Source organism: Marmota marmota, unplaced genomic scaffold (assembly GCF_001458135.2).
Source record: "Marmota marmota marmota unplaced genomic scaffold, marMar, whole genome shotgun sequence".
NCBI classification, from domain to species: Eukaryota; Metazoa; Chordata; class Mammalia; order Rodentia; family Sciuridae; genus Marmota; species Marmota marmota.
Window position 1 is genome coordinate 20,537,313 of NW_026000174.1, and position 20,097 is coordinate 20,557,409.

Genomic DNA, 20,097 nt, shown 5'->3' on the forward strand with positions numbered 1-20,097 from the left:
AGGGGTGCTTTAACTACTGAGCCATATCCTACAGTCCTTTTAATTCAATTTTTTTTTTTTTTTTTTTTTTTTTTTTTTGAACAGGGTCTTGCCACGTTGCTTTGGACCTAGCTAAGTTGATGAGGCTGGCTTTGAATTTGTAATCCTCCTGTCTCAGCCTCCCAAGTCACTGGAATTACAGACATGTGCCACATCACCCAGCTTAAGATGGAATATTTTTAATGACCACAGAATGATAGTGATAGATGGGTTTCTGGAAATAACCTAGGCTAATCTCATTTTATTAATGAGGAAACAGGTCTAAAGGTGTCAGATCAGTTGCTCTAAGGTATAATTTTAGTTTAGCAATGTCATCAAGTATTATACTCAACTTTCCCGACACTGAATTCTTTCAGTTACATCATATATCTAGAATAAGGAAAAGAAGTCTAAGGAATGATACTTTAGACTCCCCAACAAGACTTTATAAACTACGTACTACAAGTGACAAAAAGACTTTGATTATACAGTATAAATCTGAAAGAAAGGGACTTCACAAATGTTATTAAAACAAGGATCTTGAGACAAAAAATGATATTGGTGGGTGGGGAATATTAAAAAATGCTACAATAAGTATATTGAACAACTATCTTTGTATGTGTTCTAATATAATTGAGAATGTTTGGCTCAAATCCACTACTTTCTAAAGAAATCTATTTGTACATCATCCCTTAACAATGATGTTATATGCTTTCCATCATCCCTGGCCATTTCTGAAGAGACCAAAGTGGATATCTGATGGAATGCTAGCCAAGCCCAAGGTTTACCAGTATCCTATAGCTTAGCCTCGTCTCAAAAGTAATCATTATAAGCTGAGTTAATTATCTTCTACCTTTCAGAAATTTGAATATACACTGCAAGGGTGTGTGTGTGTGTGGGCGGGGGGAGATGACAGGTTAGTAGAGGGCAAGGAAATGGGGGAAAATGATATTCAGAAGTGAATGGCAATTAGAAGTCATGCATAAAGTGAATAAATAAGTCAACCTGTAGAGAGAAGAGAGAGGAGGTCCAAAAGAGAAAAGAAACAATGATAATGGAAGAGTAGCTTCATTGTCTAATGGCTTTCTAGCGTGGTTCCCATGCTGAAGTTTTTGTCCTTGGAATTTTTCTGTGAGATTCTACTATTATGTGATGTAATATAACCCTATTTATTGCATTGTATAACTTGAGTGGACCTGTATTCTTTACAACTAGAAGTTCCCCAACAGTGGTATCATTCCTAGCTATGGAATTATGTAGCAAAAAGTAGTAACATACTTAAAGCACATTGTTGGCCAAATAACTTTCCCCAAAAGTCTATAATAATTTACCTTCAACATCCGTGGTATATAAGCATATATCACTCCATACTTTTACTGAAAATATCTATTGTTTTTGTTATTAAAAGTAATGTTTCGGGGCTGGGTCTCAGCAGTAGTGTACTTGCCTGGCATGTGTGAGGCACTCAGTTTGATTCTCAGCACCACATATAAATAAATAAAATAAAGGTCTATCAACAACTAATAATAATAATAATAATGTTGTTTCCTTGTTTCATGTTCTTTGTAAATTTTTAAGCTTTGTACTCATTTGATTAATTCATATTAATACTTTTATCATCATGGCAAATATTTTTCTTCTTTTTTGTCTGGTTTCCATAATTTCCACCCAGTTTTAAAATTCTTATGTAGTTAAATTCCTGTACAGGGAACAGGAATTGAAAACTTGTGCTTTCACCAACATGTATTTTATGATTTAGATCACGAGATAAAGGCCTAATTTTGTTTTTTACCCAAGAGTTATTATCTGAGTACCGCCATTTACTGAACAATCCTTCTATTCATAGATCTTCATTATATGTGAAGTATATGTGCATATTTACTGAGTATATTATATACAATATGTAATCCACATACTAGTATATTTCTAAACTATTGACTCAGATTCTAAATTTTTTCAAATATATAATCATGCTCTCCATTACAATGTCAACATGCAACTTTTTATATGTTAGGGCAATCTCATTTATCTTATAATTATTTTCTCTTTTCTCCAATGCCTCTTTTTTTTTTTTTAAGTGCTAGAATTTTACATTTAAAACCTCACCAAAATTCTCTTTTGAGATTTGGAACAAATCTATAAATTAACTTGGGAACATTCCCTCTAGAAAAATTTTAAGACATTTTTTTATGTCCTTGTTAATTTTCATTAATCTTATTAATATTATTCCACATTTTAATTTGATCCCTTAAAAAATTTAGTGGCATTACAAAGACATTTCCCATTCATTATATTTTTTTGATTTTTTGCAAGAGTTTAGAAAAGTAGTTATTTTGCATATTTAGCCTACTTTTATGGGTTAATTATGTTTTTAAATATTTTAAAAACAGACAAGCCTTTTGGTTTGCCTAATACCATCAGTCTTTTATATTTAATGAGTATCATTTTGCTTTTCCACTTGAAATAATATATTTTTGAAACTTTTTAGGGACTAGGGTTGTAGCTCAGTGGCAGAGTGCTTACCTAGCACATGGGAGGCACTTGGTTCAATCCTCAGCACTACATAAAACAATAAATAAATAAAATATTTTAAAGGACTTTTAATAAGGCATTTAACCTATTTTAAGAAATTGAGCCTTTATCTTGTTTCAGTCTCTTATTTTTTAATGCCAATTTCTTGAGTTCTTTTGTATTGTCTTTTGACATAGGGGCTAAATATTTTGTTTTTATCTTATCCATTGTTATGAAAGGTATATGTTTTAGTTCAATTAGATGCATTTTCTAAGTTTTTGCCAAAATATGTTCCCTTGAATTGTTAAAATCAAGAAGAAAATCAAGAAGAAAATGCTATTGAGTTTCTGATATTTAAGATTATAAGTGTAGCATACTTTCTTTTGCTATCTCTTCCCAAAGTTGTCAGATTTAGCAAACAGAAACAGAAGAACCTGGTGAATTTGAATTTCAAAAATAAAATTTTAGTATAAGTACTTGGGACATACTTAAAAATAATTAAAATGTATATACTTATTTGAAATTCAAACTTTACTAAGTCACCTGCATCTTATCTGACAACCTTACTCTTCCCTACAGACTTTTATATATATTCTGCTTTTATACTTAGCATTTGTATATTTTCCTGCACAACTATTTAATATTTTAAGTTTTGTAAACAAATTAACTATTCAGCCATAACTGCAAGTTTAACTGATTTCAGAAATCATCACCAAACCTTTTATACCATGATTTCCACATTTGAACTCTAAGAAAGGCAAGTATACGGTACACTTTGTTTCTTGCTTATAGTTTATATATATATGCATATATATATATATATGATTTGTTGATAAAATTTTGTTTTTAATCTCAGAATTCTGAAAGTGCTAGTCCCTTGCTCTTTTGAGTTACTGTTGCAAAGATCTTTGTTCATGTTCCCTTTTTGATTTTGTAGATCACCAGAATTTTTCATTCTACATACTTTTTTCTTTTTCTAAGCTGTTTCTAAGATTGTTTTTTAAAACATTTTTGCCTAAAATCTAGTGAACATATATTTTTAAATCAGGAAAAATTAATATCTTTGGTGACTGATTCTGTTTTTAATGTTTCCCTGGCCTCAAACTCACTATTCTCCTGCCTGCTTCCTGAACAGTTGAGATTACAGATGCACCCAAGTGTTCTTTTACCTTCCTTAGAAACTTTAATCCTTACATTGTATTGCTTGATCTTCACGTCTTTTCTCATTGTTTCTATCACATTATCCTTTTCATTTATTCATTACATTACTTGATGTTCTACAATGTTCATTCTGCTCATAGCCTTTACTTTCATACAGAATTTTAAATTTCTCTGAAGACCTTGTTGTTGTCTATTTCTCTTCTTTACTTACTGAGTTCTACTCTAGCTTTATTGATATTTTCGTTATGATACTGAGGATACCAATTTTTATGAAATTCTCTTCTGGAACCTGAAAGAGCCAATTTTCAGGGTTTTAGGCTTCTAAGTCTTCAGGATGATATTCCTTTCTTTGATATTACAATTCCTTCTTATTTTCCTAAACAGGTCCATTTTTTCTTAGGAAGTAATATCTAAACATAACTATGCATCAATAGTTAGGACTTGTGGTTTAAATATTAGATGTCCCCCAAAAGTGTATGTGACACAATGCAAGAAAGTTTAGAGATGAAATGATTGGGTTGAGAGCCTTAACCCAATCAGTGAATTAATCTAATAGGGATTAACTAAGATAACTGAAGGCAGGTAGAGTATGGCTGGAGATGGGTCACTGGGGGGTGTGCCTTAAGGGTATATATTTTGTCCCTGGAGAGTGGACTCTCTCTCTGCTACCTGGTACTATATGTCCAGCTGTTTTCTTCTGGCACCTTTCCACCATGGTCACACCCTGAGGAATGCATTAAGACTGCTGAAAACTGTGAGCCCCCAAATAAACTTTTCCTCCTCTATTTGTTCTTGTCAGGTCTTTTGGTCATAGCAGTGAAAAGCTGACCAAAATAGGATTTGAGTATTCCTAACTCTATGACACATAATGGCCAACTCTCTTGTTTCACAATTAGCTGGAGGGTTCAATTCTGTTCCTAGCAGATATTTCCATATTACCATTCTGTTCTACTGAAGTTAAATTCTATTGCTTGAATCTCTATTTCTGAACCAATAGATGATCTTTAGTTTCTAGAATTCACTATTAACTTTCATCCATACCTTTCTTAGGGAATCTAAATCTACTTGGTCTCTGAGCCTATGAATGAATGTGGAAACCTGGGGAGAAGTGGTTACCTCAAAGTGCAGTACCCTAGCAACAGAAGAATGGTTCCCGAGTTTTCTGGATGACAGTGATAACATCTCCAGTGTATCTATTATCTTAGATACAGGGTCATACAATGTTTTCTCATCTTTTATCAGGTTGGTTTTGTTGCATAAGAATTGAATTCTACTATAGTTTATTTGTCCATATTTGAACAATACCAGTTTGAATTTCAACTTTTGCAAATTCCATCTTTTTTGTGGCTTCCCAAAGACTTTCCGAGGATGTCAAGAGATGCTCTTTCAAAGATGACTAGCCAGTTTCAATTAAAACCAAAATGAAATGTTTTGAAACAAAAATTAAAAGCATTTTGAAGTCAGTGAAAATACAAGTTGGACATTGTTTGATTTCATAAACATTAAAATGCACTGGAAAAAAAGGCTAGAATGCAACAGGATGCAAAAAAAAAAAATCCTTCCTTAAACTTTAATATATATTTTGTAATAATTATGTTTTGTATTTATAGTAAAGAAAATACATTTAATTTTAAATAAATAGTAATTCTCCTAAGAATTGCCTCTTGAGGTAGGAGGGGAAACTATTTTTGTTTAGAATTTTGTATTAATTTAAGGATTTCTTTTCCAGCGGCATTTATTGAGTTTAATGATTAAGTTTTACTTGAAGCTATTAATAAACAAGATTTATACAGTTCCTCTCTTGTGATTATTGTGAAGATGTGAATTCTGATCAAACCCTTTATAATACTCATGGCATTTATAAGTTTTCTCTCCCACGTGGACTCTTTGATGAATTCGAAGTGCTGAGCTCTGACTGAAACCCTTACCACACTTTGCACATTGATAAGGCTTCTCTCCAGTATGGACCCTCTGGTGGATGTGAAGATTAGAGCTGTGACTAAAGCCCTTCCCGCAATCAGCACATTTATAGGGTTTTTCTCCTGTATGAACTCTCTGATGAATGAGAAGATGTGAACGCTGACTGAATCCCTTACCACACTCTTCACATTTATAAGGTTTCTCTCCAGTGTGTATTCTTCGATGAGTGTGAAGTTTTGAACTCTTGCTAAAGCCCTTCCCACAGTCATGACAGGTATAAGGTTTCTCTCCTGTGTGGACCCTCTGGTGAATGCGAAGATCTGAGCTATGGCTGAAGTCTTTCCCACAGTCACTACATTTATAAGGCTTCTCTCCTGTATGCACTCTCTGATGAATTTGAAGATTTGAGCGTTGAGTAAAGCGCTTACCACAGTCATTACATTTAAAAGACTTCTCTCCTGTGTGTACTAATCGATGAATTCGAAGATTTGAGCTCTGACTGAAGCCCTTACCACATTCATCACACTTATATGGTTTTTCTCCAGTGTGGACTCTCTGATGAACATGAAGTACTGAACTCCGACTAAAACTCTTACCACACTGATCACACTTAAAGGGTTTTTCTTCTGTGTGAAGACTCTGATGAATGTGAAATAGTGAATTTGTATTGAGGTCCTTATTACACTCAGATTTATAGTGTTTCTCTTCTGTATGGACACTTTGATGACTATGAAGACAAGAAATCTGACTGAAGCTCTTACCACATATATTACATATATAAGGTATACCCCCTGTGAAGACTCTCTGATGAAAGTAAACTCCTGAGCCAAGACTAAAGTTACTGCCAACTTCATCACATCCATACAGCTTCTTACTTATGTGGATTCTTGGATATCTGTAAAAATCTGATCTCTGAGAGAAGCATGCTGTGCCAATGGAGTATGGATAGAGATTTTCTCCAAGTTGATTTCTCTTGTGGAGAACACATTGTGAGTTCCAATGACGAATTTCTTTACATTTATTACAGACACAGTATTTCTCCTCCATAGAGTCTCTCAGTAGGTCACACTGGCATATCTCCCCAATATATACTGGAAGGGCTTCTTCCACTGAGATATAAGAATGCTGAGCTATGAATTTCTGGTCTTTTTCCATAAAAAGATTTTTCCTAGATATGACAAGATGGTTTCCGTCCCTTCGAAAACCATGGGAATCATTCATGTAATCTTCTCTACTAAAGTCTTGGGTGGTTTTGGTTTCTAAGGACTGCCAAGGTATTAACTTTCTGAATTTTAAGTTCCTATGGCTTGCACCTTCAAAGGTCAGTTCATAGTTTCCATACTCTGGTACTTGTGTGGAGAGAATTAACCACTCTTGACACTGGGAAAGATCTTGTTGCTTTACATTTTTGGAATCTACCCCTTGAATGGTTTCATTATAATTTTGATTCTCGTATATCTGAGTGCTAGCATTTCTCCAGCTCTGCAAGAAGGAAAAATTTTCATATTGTAAGTATTTGAATCGTTCTTCTTGTGGCTTGTAGCTCTCATTCAAGTTTCCTAGAAGAATAAACAGTTACTTTAGTGATGATATGAAGGTTGTGCTTAAAGCTTTTCAATTATCTAAATCAAAGACTTTCATAATGGTAGGAAGATGTGTGGAGAGGAGTAGGAATGAAGGGTATGACTTTGGCCGCTCCTTTTGGGTCAGAGATTTATTTATTTTTGTACATTCATGTATATATTTATTCATTTGCTCATTCATTCATTTTACAAACATACCTTGAGCATCAATTTACAATTTATCAGGTACTATTTATAATAAAAAATAAGGCCAACTGCTTCATAGAAATAGTTTTGAAGACTAAACTATATTACTTTACTTGAGACATTATTATAAGAAGTAAAATATGTTTCTATTTTTCTGCTATAGAATAGTGTGGGACACTGGGTGGAAAAAAAATGGCTGCATTAACTCTACTTATGCCTTTGGGTGCTCTCCTTCCACACTGTGTCTAGGCTTGGTAATATAATCTGCTCACTGGGATAACAGCTAAAGTGTCAAAAGCAGAAATTTGAAGAGTGCTTGCCTTCTCTCTTGCTGCTTTTGAAAATTCTGCGACCACCACCACCACATGAAAAAAAGGGACATATAGCCAATGTATCTCCAATATCCCTAGTGATTTTGAGCCAACTGTCAGACATATGAATTAGGCCAGTCAGCCTTATCTTAAAATCACCCAGTCCCAAGAAAATCCCTCTATGAGACATCATCCATGATTCCTATTGAGGAATCATGAAAAAAATAATAAATTTTATCTTAAGCCACTAAGTTTGGGGTAGTTTGTTATATAACAAAAGGCAATTTGTACAAACGGTATGACGAAAAACAACTTTAGGAACAAACAAAACTTACTATGTATGGAGATTTGTGCTCTAAGAATAATATAGAAAATAATTAAAAATAATAATCACAAATATCTAGGTCATTGCATAACCCAGATGTCTTAGAAGATACTTTGCCTTATATTTTACAGGTTGAGCATCCCTAATCCAAACATTCAAAATCTGAAATACTCCAAAATCCAGTGCTGACATAATGCTCAAAAAATTTCAGATTTTGGAACATTTTTGGATTAGGATTGCTCAAACAATAAAGATCATACAAATATTCCAAAATCCAAAAAATTCCAAAATCTAAAAAACATTTTTGGTCCCAAGCATTTTGCATGAGGGATACTCAAACTGTATTTGTCATCTGGCTTAAAACATATTTTGTGAATATTTCTTCTATCACACCAACACAAGAACTCAGACAAAGAACTGAAATATACTCAACAAAATTGGTTCTAGAAAGCTCTAAATTCCTTGTGAGCTGGGATAACTTTACCTAATGACATGACATTTGTGTAGTTCTCCCACATAACCTCCCAGTAGAGATTTTTTTGAGAAGAATCCAGGAATTTCCACTCTTCCCAAGTAAAAATAATTGTTACATCTTCAAATGTTACTGCCATCTGGTTAAAGATGAGGCTTTTGGGGCAGAAGAAATCTAAGTGAGAGGATGAACAAAGAAAAAGATATTTAGTAGGTAATATAAGTGGCAAACCACATAGAAAAAGAAAGAACTTCAAAAAAAGAAGAAAAACAAGAAAGGTAAGGGGAGATATAACAAGTAGCCAAATGGCTTAAAACTGTATCCAAATATCAAATATTATCACTATCAAAGAAATACTTACATAGCACTTGTCTGTCAACCAATGAGCTAATAATGACTTCAACTTATATTTTAGTTAGTCCTCATAGCAATCCTGTGAGGTAGATACTATTATTATCTCTGTACTACAAAAATAGTAAATACTGGTTGAAACAGATTAATGCCAATGATCACAGAGCTAGAAGGCAGCCCAGAAGGGACCCACACATGTACACTTCAGACAAGAATAATTTGCCAAGTGCAATAATATTACTCAATATTGCTTATATTATTGCTTCATGGGTGATCATTTTAGATATTATTTACTTCTTCCTATGAGATGATGAATTATATACTAGAGTTCTATTCATCATTTTCATACTATTTTCACTAATTTTCAGTTAAATCAATGCAGTGCTTATATAATTTTGACTATGATTATAAAGTTTGTTTGAAAGGATGATTTGTTTTGTTCTAAGAAATTTGCTATCCTCATATTCTTATTTTGAAAAGCTCTATATAATTTATTTTATCAAGTGTCTCAGCCTACCCAACCGTTTTATTTTGGAAATGTTATCTTCTTGCTCTAATCTGGACTGGCTACTCTTTAAAGCTCAATTTTCAATATTCCATAATTCTTTATTTTACTCTGTCATTTTGGAGGAACACATCAAAATGAATCCAAACTAACCTATGAATATTAAGCTCACTGCCAGTGAAAAAGGCAAAGGTGAGAAGCAGACAAGGTATTCCTCAATATACATCATTTAAGAGAATCTCCAAGCAGGATTACTAGGAAAAATTCCCAGATCATTTGAATCACAGTACACTTGAAATCATCATTAACCCCTCATAACTGACTGAGTGCAGAAATGTAGACTAAATTTTTTTTCTCAGAATTGCTTCATTGTTACAAGCATTGCTTCTGAGACTGATTTTTTTAAAATTCTAATGAATCTGTAGGTAATATTTTGTTTCCTCTATAAAAATATTTTAGGATCTTCTTTTGTTGATTCCTTGGTTTGGGACTTTTTTGTTGATTATTCAGTGAGCATTACAATCTAGAGACTGCTCATCAACTCTATGAAATGTTCTTATGTTTCTCTGCAAAATTCCTTTCTTGATTTCTTTCATCTAGAAGACTTCACTTAAACTGAGTCCCCTATTAGTCATATATCATTCTCCTGGATAGTCTATATTTGCTTTGTCCATTTTCCCTTATATAATTTGTTTCTGTCTGTTTATTCTATCATATGGAAAAGTTTCCCAATTTTACCTTCAACTTTTCCACTGAATTTTTATTTTTTATTTTTATATTTTAACTTCAGTGAGATTATGTTCATACTCATGGTTGTTTTTCTTGGCATTCTTTCTCACTTTATTGATGCTTTAAATATCTTTCTAAGAGATATTTCTAAGAGTTTCGTGGATATAATGTCTTCTTTAATTCCTTTAGAAATATTAATTAGAGTTTATAGTCTCTTGTCTACATAATGTTTCCTCAGACTCAATCCCTGTTTGCCCCAAATTCATCTTAATTTCTATCTTTAAAATTGAAGAATTTACTCAAATATCTTATAATTCTTCTATTAGCTGTATATGTGATTCAAATACCAGAATTTTCCAGGAGTGTTCAGCTAGTTCAGAAAATTAAATGTCTAATCTCCTGTTTTTAGAAATGAAGATTTGTAAATATACAAAATTCCTACATAAAATATTAGCTAATTGAATTAAGTAATGTATCAATAATACATCATGATCAAGTGCAGTTTATTCCAGGTATGCAAGGAGAGTTCAACAAAAGAAAAATTTAGCAACATAATTTCCTGTATTAATAACTATAGAAGACAATCATGATTATCTCAGCTAATTCAGGAACATCACGTAATATAAATTCCGTTAAACTGAACACCTACCTATACATGGTATTAAGAAAAGCTTTTAGCAAACTAAAAAAATTTCTAAACTCTCTAAAATGTTAACAGTGTATAGTAAGAACTATAGGCTTAATGGAGATATTTCAATTGTAGTTCAAATGTAGTATCATTATTTTCATACTTAGAGACATGTGTCTTGAAAACCCATGAACATGCACATAAAACAAACTAAATATTCAGCAAAATTAACTAGTTACAATAAGACAATAGCATACTGTATCAGCAATCAACTACTAGAAAGTAAAATTTCATATACAACAGCAACAAACAGACCAGTTGAACCAAGAATATAAAAAATTCTATCCTTTCAAGTTCCAAAGAGAAGAAGGAAGATTATCTGAATAAAAGGAGAAGCATGCTTCCATGCTCTTGGATGAGATGATTTAAATGCAATACAATTAAAGAATATTTGCAGTTGGATTTTTTTTTTTTTTTTGAGAAACACAATATACTTTTTTTTCCCTTGAAATTTATAGGGAAGGAAAATAAGTCCATAAGGAGAAGTAAACCAAGTGGGAAGACTTGCCTTACTAGATAATAACATACCACCAAAGGCTAGTAGCAAAATTAGAAGAGAACAATCAATTAGTATAACAGAATAGAGGCCTCTCACTAACCAATATGCTTCTTTATGAAAACATGTTAACAATGAAGGTAGCATTATAAATCAAAGAGGAAAGTATGGATTCTTCACTAGATGGTGATACAAAAACTGATTAACTATATGCAGAAAAAATTAACAGGATTCCAGTATTATACCATATGTAATGAAAACACTACTTAACTGTTAAGGAAAGGCAATAAAGTAATCACAAGAAAATATGGGAATTTGAAAACTTTTGCCATTGTTAAATGAATCCAAGAACTAGTTCTCTAGGGGAAAATATTAACATTACAATAGGTAAATCAAATAATATATAAAGCAAATAAAATCCAGCAACACTTGTAGATTATAAATTATCATACTGCTGTATAACAATTCCAACACTTAAAGCCTTAAAAGAATAATTATTTATTATCTCTAACATTTTCTCTAGGCCAGAAATTTAGGAGTGGGTAGGCAGTTTTGGCTCAAATCTCTTATGAAATTGTTGTGAATTATTGTCTAGATCAATAGTCATCAAGTATCTCGACTGGGAGGGAGGATTCACTTTCACAATGGTTCCCTCACATGGCAGGCAAATTGTTACTGATTGTTGATGTGGGGTCTCAGTTTCTCTCCACTTGGTCCTTTTATGTGGCCTGGATTATCTCTCAACGTGGTAGCAATTTTCCCATGAGAAAAGCAAGGAAAAGGTTCATTATTTTTATGACTTAGTCTCATAATTCACACTGCATCATTTCTACTGAACTCCATGGTTTGAACCAATCATAAGCTTCTGACAGATCTGAGAGGAAGGGACATAGGCCCTGCCTTTTGGTGGGGAAAAATATCAGTCACATTTCAAGAAGAACATTAAGGACAAGATAAAGTATAATTGTGGTCATCTTTGGTAAATTTAATTTCCTACAACACTAAGGCATATTATAGCATAATAAATTGATACTTTATACCAGAATATAAAGGAAGAGTTAAAATGAAAAGTTATTAAGTTTAAACCTTCTTAATAATGTCAAATAAGAAAGTCATATAAGTATTTCAATGACTGCTGAAAGAATACTTCCTAATCATATCTCAAAACCCAAAACAAAATATTAAAGGCATTCCCATTAAAACTGTAAACCTGAAAAAGATATTGCAGATCCATGATCTTTACACCACTGATGTGAAAGCACATAGATTTTCTGTAGAGGGTAGGCTGCATATCTGAAGACTGTCATAAAATCAGCTGAAAACAACTGGAAGTTATAAAACAAATTAATGTCCTCAAAATTCCACTAATACAGTTGTACTCTATGGAAGCTTACATTATGTATACCAGAAGATATGTACAAGAACAATTAGAGTAAAGTAGTTACTATAACAGCAAAAGGCTGGAAACAATCCAAATGGTTCAACAACAATAGGATAGATAAATAAGTTGTTCATACTATGAAATAGTACACAGTAGTGAAAAGGAACTATAGTTATGTAAAACAACACAGATACAGTATAAAAATAAAACATTATGCTAAAGAAATCATTCACAGGAGAATATATTTAGTCATTACATTGTACAATATACAAAAATATGCAAAACTAAATAATTTCTAAGAGATGCAAATATGCACAGCTTAAAATATAGGGGAAAGACTTAAAAATACTAAATACAACTTCTAATAAAGTGGTTATACCCCCTCAAGTTGGTGGGAATGAAAATGTGGGGTTATCAGGAAGCTTTTAAAAGTATTTGTTGGTTTAGATGATAAGTGCAGATGTTATCTTATATTTTAAATTGTACATATGTGTTTTCATATACTCTTCTACATATATGTAATACATTACAATAAATTTAAATTTTATATATCATATATAAAATTCAAATAATACAGAAAAATAGCAAAGACATTATAACAAATTATTCTATGTAATATTTATAATAACAATACAAATATAAATATAAATTCCTCAAAATAAGTTTGACAAAAATACTTAGAGCCTATATAACGATAGTTCTAGAATCTGGAAGGATTAAAAAAGGGTTGAAAGAGTATGAAGATCCCATTCAATCTTATGTAAAAAAATATATATATATATAATTTTTTCTCACTAAATTTACCTCTATTTTATAGGATCCAATCAAGATACTAACAAGATTTTGATGAGGGGGTAAAAAGATCTAACACAGTGGTTTTCAAGTGCTTTTGTGGGGGAAAAAAAAAAAAGGAAATTCTGAAAGAGGAATAATAAGGGGAGACTAATTTAATAGCATATTTAAACTATAATAAGGCCTCTATAATAGCATGGGTTTGACACAGGAATAAAGAAAACAATATAAAAAAAAAATAGAAACCTGCAAATGGTCCCAGGTTCAACAGGAAATTTTAAACATGAAGATGTGACATTAAATTTGTGGGGGAAAAATGGCTTATTTAATTAATGATGTTTGGACAACTAAATAGACACTTGGAAGGAAAAATGAAGCTAGATTCTCTTCCTCCATATTTATGGCTTGGTGACTAAAAAGAGTTGTATTAGATATGAATTATATTTTAAGTAATAACTAATAAAATAGCAACTGACTCTTAGTGAGTTCTTTCTATACGTCAAACACTGTGCTAATTTTTTTTGTGTGTGTGTGCCCTTATACCATCATACTCCTACACAGTAAGTTTTATTTCCCCACTTTAAAGATGAGAAACTGGTCAAGTAATTAAATCTAGTTCATAAAACTAAGAAACAGTAGACATGAAACAAGCATAGACAGCAAGCTAAGATAGCACTAGCTATATTTTGACCAATAGTCTATACTAATAAAACATACTGAAAGGTTAATATATTCAGTATTTAAAACTAATTATACCTAACTTTAATATTTTTTTCCCAAAATGGAAATCACCATAATGTCATTCTGAGGAATATTTCTAACATATGATTTCTTTCTTTCCTTTCTTTATCCTTTTTTTTAAACTTTATTTTATTTATTTATTTTTATGTGGTGCTGAGGATCAACCCCAAGGCCTTGCACATGCGAGGCAAGCGCTCTACTGCTGAGCCATAACCCCAGCCCCTTTCTTTATCTTTATTAAATAAAAAAACTTATTCGTCTTAGTTGCCCATTAAGTTAACTACATATAATGGAATAACAATAAAAACACTCTGATACCAGTAAATATATTGGGAAATGGATCCACAAAACAGGACAGCCCAAAAGTGATTTGCATATGTGTCAAGAATTACTGATTCGGGGGGGTTGGGGTTGTGGCTCAGTGGTAGAGCACTTGCCTAGCATGCATGAGGTACTGGGTTGAATCCCAGCATCATATTAAAAAAAAAAAAAAAAAATTAAAAAAAAAAGTTAAATAAACAAGATAAAGGTATTGTGTCCATCTACAACTAAAATATTAAAAGAATTACTAATTTTGTATATGAAAAGGGAGAACCACATTCAGTAGAGAAAGCAAATATTACCAGTAGAATTAAATAACCAAGTAGGAATAAAAAAAAATGTTTAAGTTCTCCTGTCATTTCTCACATTCAAATATATTTCTGATAGACTCAGGAGTTAAACTTTTAAAATACTTAAAAGTATAAAAAATAATTGAGGAAATAAAAGTAATTATATATTAGTTTGGAAATAAAGTATATATTAAATTTGGAAATAAAAATATATTTCAATGCTTAAAAATATAAAGATGATATTTTGCTTTATACAAATTCAAAGCTCATTTAAACAAAGAAGCCCTTGAAAGTAAAGGGCAAATGGTAAAGTAAGAGGAATATTTACAATATGTAACAAATTATTATTATTTTTTTTTTATATACAAGACTACCTACTATCAAATGGAAACAAAAAGGTTAGTAGGGAAAAAGGTAATATATATCAATAGACCCTTCATCAAAAAAAATGCAATTTTTTTTGATGAAGGGTCTATTGACATATATTAATATATAAGTGAAAAAATAGTAAACCTTACTGAAGATTAAAGAGGATGCAAATGAAAGAAAAGTTTTAAAAATAATATCTAATGCTGATAAAAGTTGAACAAGTTAGGATCAAATTGTCATGCAATTTTAAGTTCATGCAATACTTCTAAAAAGAACTTTAGGTTTTCAAAAGCCTAAAACATATTTATATCTGTTGACTGTTTTCCTATTTCTCAAAGTATATCTTAAGAAAGTAAAAAAGACATGTGTCTAATAAATTTTGTATAAGAATATTAATTAGAAGTGGTTTATAATAGCAAAATAAGACATACCTAAATTTTCCCTAATAAAAGAATATTTAAATCAAGAATGGTACATACCTTGAATTAAATATTATATAATCATTAAAACTCATACTACTAAGAAATGCTTAGAAAAATGCTCATTGTATGTTAAATGAAAAAAATATACAAATAATAGTCACTCATATTTAGCAAATATTTATTGAATGCTTACTACATGCAAGGTCCAGTTCTATGCACTGGGAATATTCCCTGCCTTCCTGAAAAATTTTTAATAAAAATTTTTATAAATACTCATCTTCTGTATACATGTACCTTAGATAAACCTATGTTTAGTATTTATATATATGTGTATGTATATATGTATGCATACATAATAATGTTTAAATAGCTTAGCGAGTATGTATGCATATTAAGTATTAGGTAAAAGGCTATAAGTAAACACATCTAAATGTCAATAATGGCTGCTTATGGTTCATGTTGCACAAGAATAAATAACACATTTAATATGAATACTCCTCTATACTATGGCTTCATTTTGTACATTTATACTCCCCTGCAATAAGTCTGGTTACCTAATTTGTCCCCTCTAATTCTACCTGAGACTAAATGATGATTTTCCTGTAAATCTGAGCTGCTGTTGCTGTCCTTTAAGTGAGGCTCATTCTGGTACAATTTAATGTGGATAACTCCATATATTATTAATTTCCTGGTTTAAATTACTCAGTGCAAAGACATTCTAATATATTTATCTCAGAACACTAAGAACAATACAAATGATATGTAGCCTGAACTTGAATGGCTGAATGAAGGAATGAGTTAATGTTGGTAAAAATCCCTGGGTAGGAGGCATGCGCATGCTGCATAGGAGGCGTGGAAGCCTTTCTGCAAGTGAGGAACATGTTCTAAGCAATCTGATCCATGCGTCCTCACTGCTACTTCTACTATCTCCATTACCCATGAAGAATCAGGGCATTTTATAAGTAAGAAAAGACAATCCTATTTACCTGAGATCAAATTTTGAGGAAAACAGCATACAACTGTTTCTCCTTTGTGCTTCTCTTCTGGGAATGGGTGGAATGTTGAGACAACTAAGCTGGAGGTGGGTGAGGAACGAAGGAATGAAAAACTGAGCATGGCACTAAATTCCCCGCACAGTAAGTAAATATGACTCCCAAATCTCCTACAAAGAGGTCCAAAAAAGCCCAGAAACATTCCTGTTCCCCTTCAAGGATTAGAAAGCAGAGCTATAAAAATTGGCACTTTGATGCTTCTAAGCGTCTAGAGACACTAAGGGATAAAACTCTAGACATGAAAAACAAAATTTGATTTCACAGTTTGGTCTCTCCAGGGAGAAATTAATAATATATGGAGTTATCCACATTAAATTGTACCAGAATGAGTGGCACTTAAAACACAGCAACAGCAGCTCAGATTTACAGGAAAATCATCATTTAGTCTCAGGTAGAATTAGAGGGGACAAATTAGGTAACCAGACTTATTGCAGGGGAGTATAAATGTACAAAATGAAGCCATAGTATAGAGGAGTATTCATATTAGATGTGTTATTTATTCTTGTGCAACATGAACCATAAGCAGCCATTATTGACATTTAGATGTGTTTACTTATAGCCTTTTACCTAATACTTAATATGCATACGTACTCACTAACCTGTTTAAACATTATTAAATTAGTTATTAATTACATGTATTATTATATGGTTTATTTATATAAATTATTAATATAAGATCATAAAGTAAATAATAGCAGCACATGTAAAAGTCTTCTTTCTGTTTTTAGAGTATTGCTCATATTTTGTTAAATTAACTTAAGGAAAAAATAATTCCATTGCCTTCTCTTACTTATTACAACAAAATACTAGATTCTATCTATCACAAAGGAAACCGGAATTTTGGAGAAGGATCAAGATCTAGACCTTCCAGAATATGATTATAATCTCAACTCTGCTATCAACCATTTCTAGGACTTTATAAAAAGATCCAAGTTCTACACTTTCCAAGGCCTTGGTTTCCTCACCTGTAAAGTGGGGGCATGAGCCTTTACCACTCAGGTTCTTCCTTGCTGATCACGGGTAAGTCTCTGGGAAAAAAGATAGGCAATTAGTTAAGAACCCCCTATCTCTCAAGAGAAAAAAACTATTCACGCAGGTCCCAAGATGATACATGAGAGTTCCACCAAGCGCCACGGGCCGAGCTGGGTAGCATCCCTTCACTTGCACCAATGTTACTCAAGGAGCGGGATCTCAGGGCTACAGATCCGCGAAGCCTTGGCTCCTGCAGCAAGACCCGCAGGCCTCTGATGTGCATCCAGGTCCCCGGCCCGAGTCCACCCCAACACCTCCCAACCCAGCACCCGACCACGGGGCCAAGCTGCCTTTTGCCCTCTTCCCTCCTTAATCCTTAATAGGCGAGAGGAGCTAGGAGTAACCCACCTATACCGGGGTGTCGCCAATGTTTCTAAGTCGGAGTCGCTTTTCGGCCCAACTCTACTTTTCTGCCACTCTTCCTTCAGCCACAGCACTTCCCGCCCTGGTCCACATCTGGCTCGGCCCTCTCGAGAGTCCGCGTCACTTACCGAGCCTCTGAAGGAACACCCGGAGGGTCCAAAACCCTAGGCCCACGCAAACAATGGCGCAGCCCGGCTGGATCGAAACGGAAGTCCGGTGTCTTCCCAGGCGTTGACTCAGCCGCGTTTCCAAGGATACGAGAGGGGCGGGGTGGGAGAGGAGCGCTCTGGAAGACGTGACTCCTGATTGGCCAGAAAGATCGAGCAGTAGCGTAGCTCAACCCCTAGCAGTTCTTATTCCCGCGCGAAAGGACGGTATCCTCTGGCGCTTCTGAGCCTTGGATGGAGCCTCCAGATGCTGAAGGTCCCGGGAAGTGGGGCATGGCTGAGGTGTCCGGGAAATGGGGTCACTGGCTTCTAATAGTCCTGGGATACTCACAGACTACAAATGCGTAACCCCTTAGCCTAAACCCTAGGAAATACTTGCTGTAGGATCGCTCTGGTTGGCGAAAGGTGGTTGCGCCCACTGTCGTGCCCTTGGAGCCCTGTCCTGCCTAATCTTGAGGTTGGAGGCAAAGTGGGGCTGAGATGAACCCGTGGAAAGGAGCCCCTCCTCGGTGTCCTGGGACTGCAGAAAGACTTGGAAGTGCATGCTCTTTTTTATTTTTTAATTTTTTTTAAATTGTTGATAGACCTTTATTTTATATATTTATATGTGGTACTGAGAATCGAACCCAGTGTCTCACACATGCCAGGAAAGTGCGCTACTGCTGAGCCCCAGCCCCAGCCTGCACACGCTCTTTTAGTAGGTAGTTGAGTGTGATATATTATGAAAATGTTTTTGCTTCCTTAAGCTCTCTCTCTCTCTCTTCAGCCCTGGATCTGATTAGTAGTATTAAAACATTTTACTAGGCAAGGAAGCTTTGGTAAAGTTCATTAAAAGCAAAGAACTCCCTGGATTCTAATCTGAGTAAATCAGTTATAATTGATGAACCTTGGCTGCAACACAGGCCTCTTAGGATTAAATTATTTAGTGTACTTAAAATGCTTAAACCAGAATATAATTTGTATGCAACCAAAGACATGAAAAATTGTGCTCTATATGTGTGTAATAAGAATTGTAATGCATTCCACTGTCATATATAAATTTTAAAAAGAAGAAAAAGAGCATAGTCAAAAAATGATTAAACCAGTTCCCGGTACATAGCAAGCACTTTTAAGTTTTAACTATATAGTTTAATGTTTAATAGGAGTAAATGACCCAGAGTCTGCCTGCCTGTGTCCCACCACAATGAGCACTTGAATTTCTTAAGACTTCATTGACCACATTTGGAAAATCATTTTGCATGGACCTCCCTCAAGTTTAGCAATTAGAGCTTTGTTTCTAACAAAACATGTATGAAGATACGAATGGTGTGACTTTACGTTGTGTACAACCAGAGAAATGAAAAAAATGTGCTCCATCTGTGTACTATGAATCAAAATCCATTCTGCTGTGATGTGTAACTAATTAGATAAATAAATAAATAAACAAACTGACTTCACAACCTCTTTTTGTAATTCACTAGGTTGTATGGCAAGTAATTTAACCTCTCACCTTCAGTCTTCTCATATGTAAGATGAAGATTTCAATGTAGCAAAACAGTTATAATTGATAAAGTCCTAAATGCACATTGACCAGTAAGAACAAACAGTGGAGTTGGGCTCTTCTACTATTCTACCTTCGACCATAGTATATTAGTCATTACTGTTAAAAATAATATGGCTAATCTATATAGTTAACTTTTCATCATTTCTGGCATATACAAACACCAAATATTAGCTGTTGATGTTGTTTGACTTGTATTTTCATTTTTTTTTAAATAATGTGCTTTAAGACTAAATTATTTTGTATCAGAAGATATGAGAGTTGTAACTGGACTTTGAGCATTTTAAAACTTTTTTTGAGAGAGAAGTGAAACCTAGGATTTCAAACGACCAATGGATTAAGAACAATAATCATGGCCTTTTGCCTCCAGG

General features: G+C 33.3%; 1 protein-coding gene across 2 annotated transcripts; it reads right to left on the reverse strand.

The window, feature by feature from the left end:
- Positions 1 to 4,937: 4,937 nt before the first annotated feature.
- On the reverse strand, positions 4,938 to 18,242 carry Znf214 (zinc finger protein 214). Of its 2 annotated transcripts, XM_048788270.1 has the most exons (4): positions 18,005 to 18,241; positions 17,590 to 17,652; positions 8,500 to 8,661; positions 4,938 to 7,169 (listed from the first exon to the last, which is right to left on the reverse strand). In XM_048788270.1, the coding sequence occupies exons 3-4, from the start codon at positions 8,624 to 8,626 to the stop codon at positions 5,476 to 5,478; spliced, it is 1,821 nt and encodes a 606-aa protein (XP_048644227.1). In that variant the 5' UTR covers positions 8,627 to 8,661; positions 17,590 to 17,652; positions 18,005 to 18,241; the 3' UTR covers positions 4,938 to 5,475. The 2 variants fall into 2 exon arrangements, with proteins under 2 accessions (XP_048644227.1, XP_015333075.1); XM_015477589.2 differs by lacking the exon at positions 17,590 to 17,652 and having other exon boundaries at positions 18,005 to 18,242.
- Between the last annotated feature and the right edge of the window lie 1,855 nt (positions 18,243 to 20,097).

Coding starts and splice junctions, on each gene's coding strand:
- Znf214 (XM_015477589.2), bottom strand. CDS start 8,626: ATGGCAGTAACATTTGAAGATGTAACAATTATTTTTACTTGGGAAGAG. Junction 7,170..8,499: donor CACAAATGTCATGTCATTAG/GTAAAGTTATCC, acceptor TTATTCTTCTAG/GAAACTTGAATGAGAGCTAC.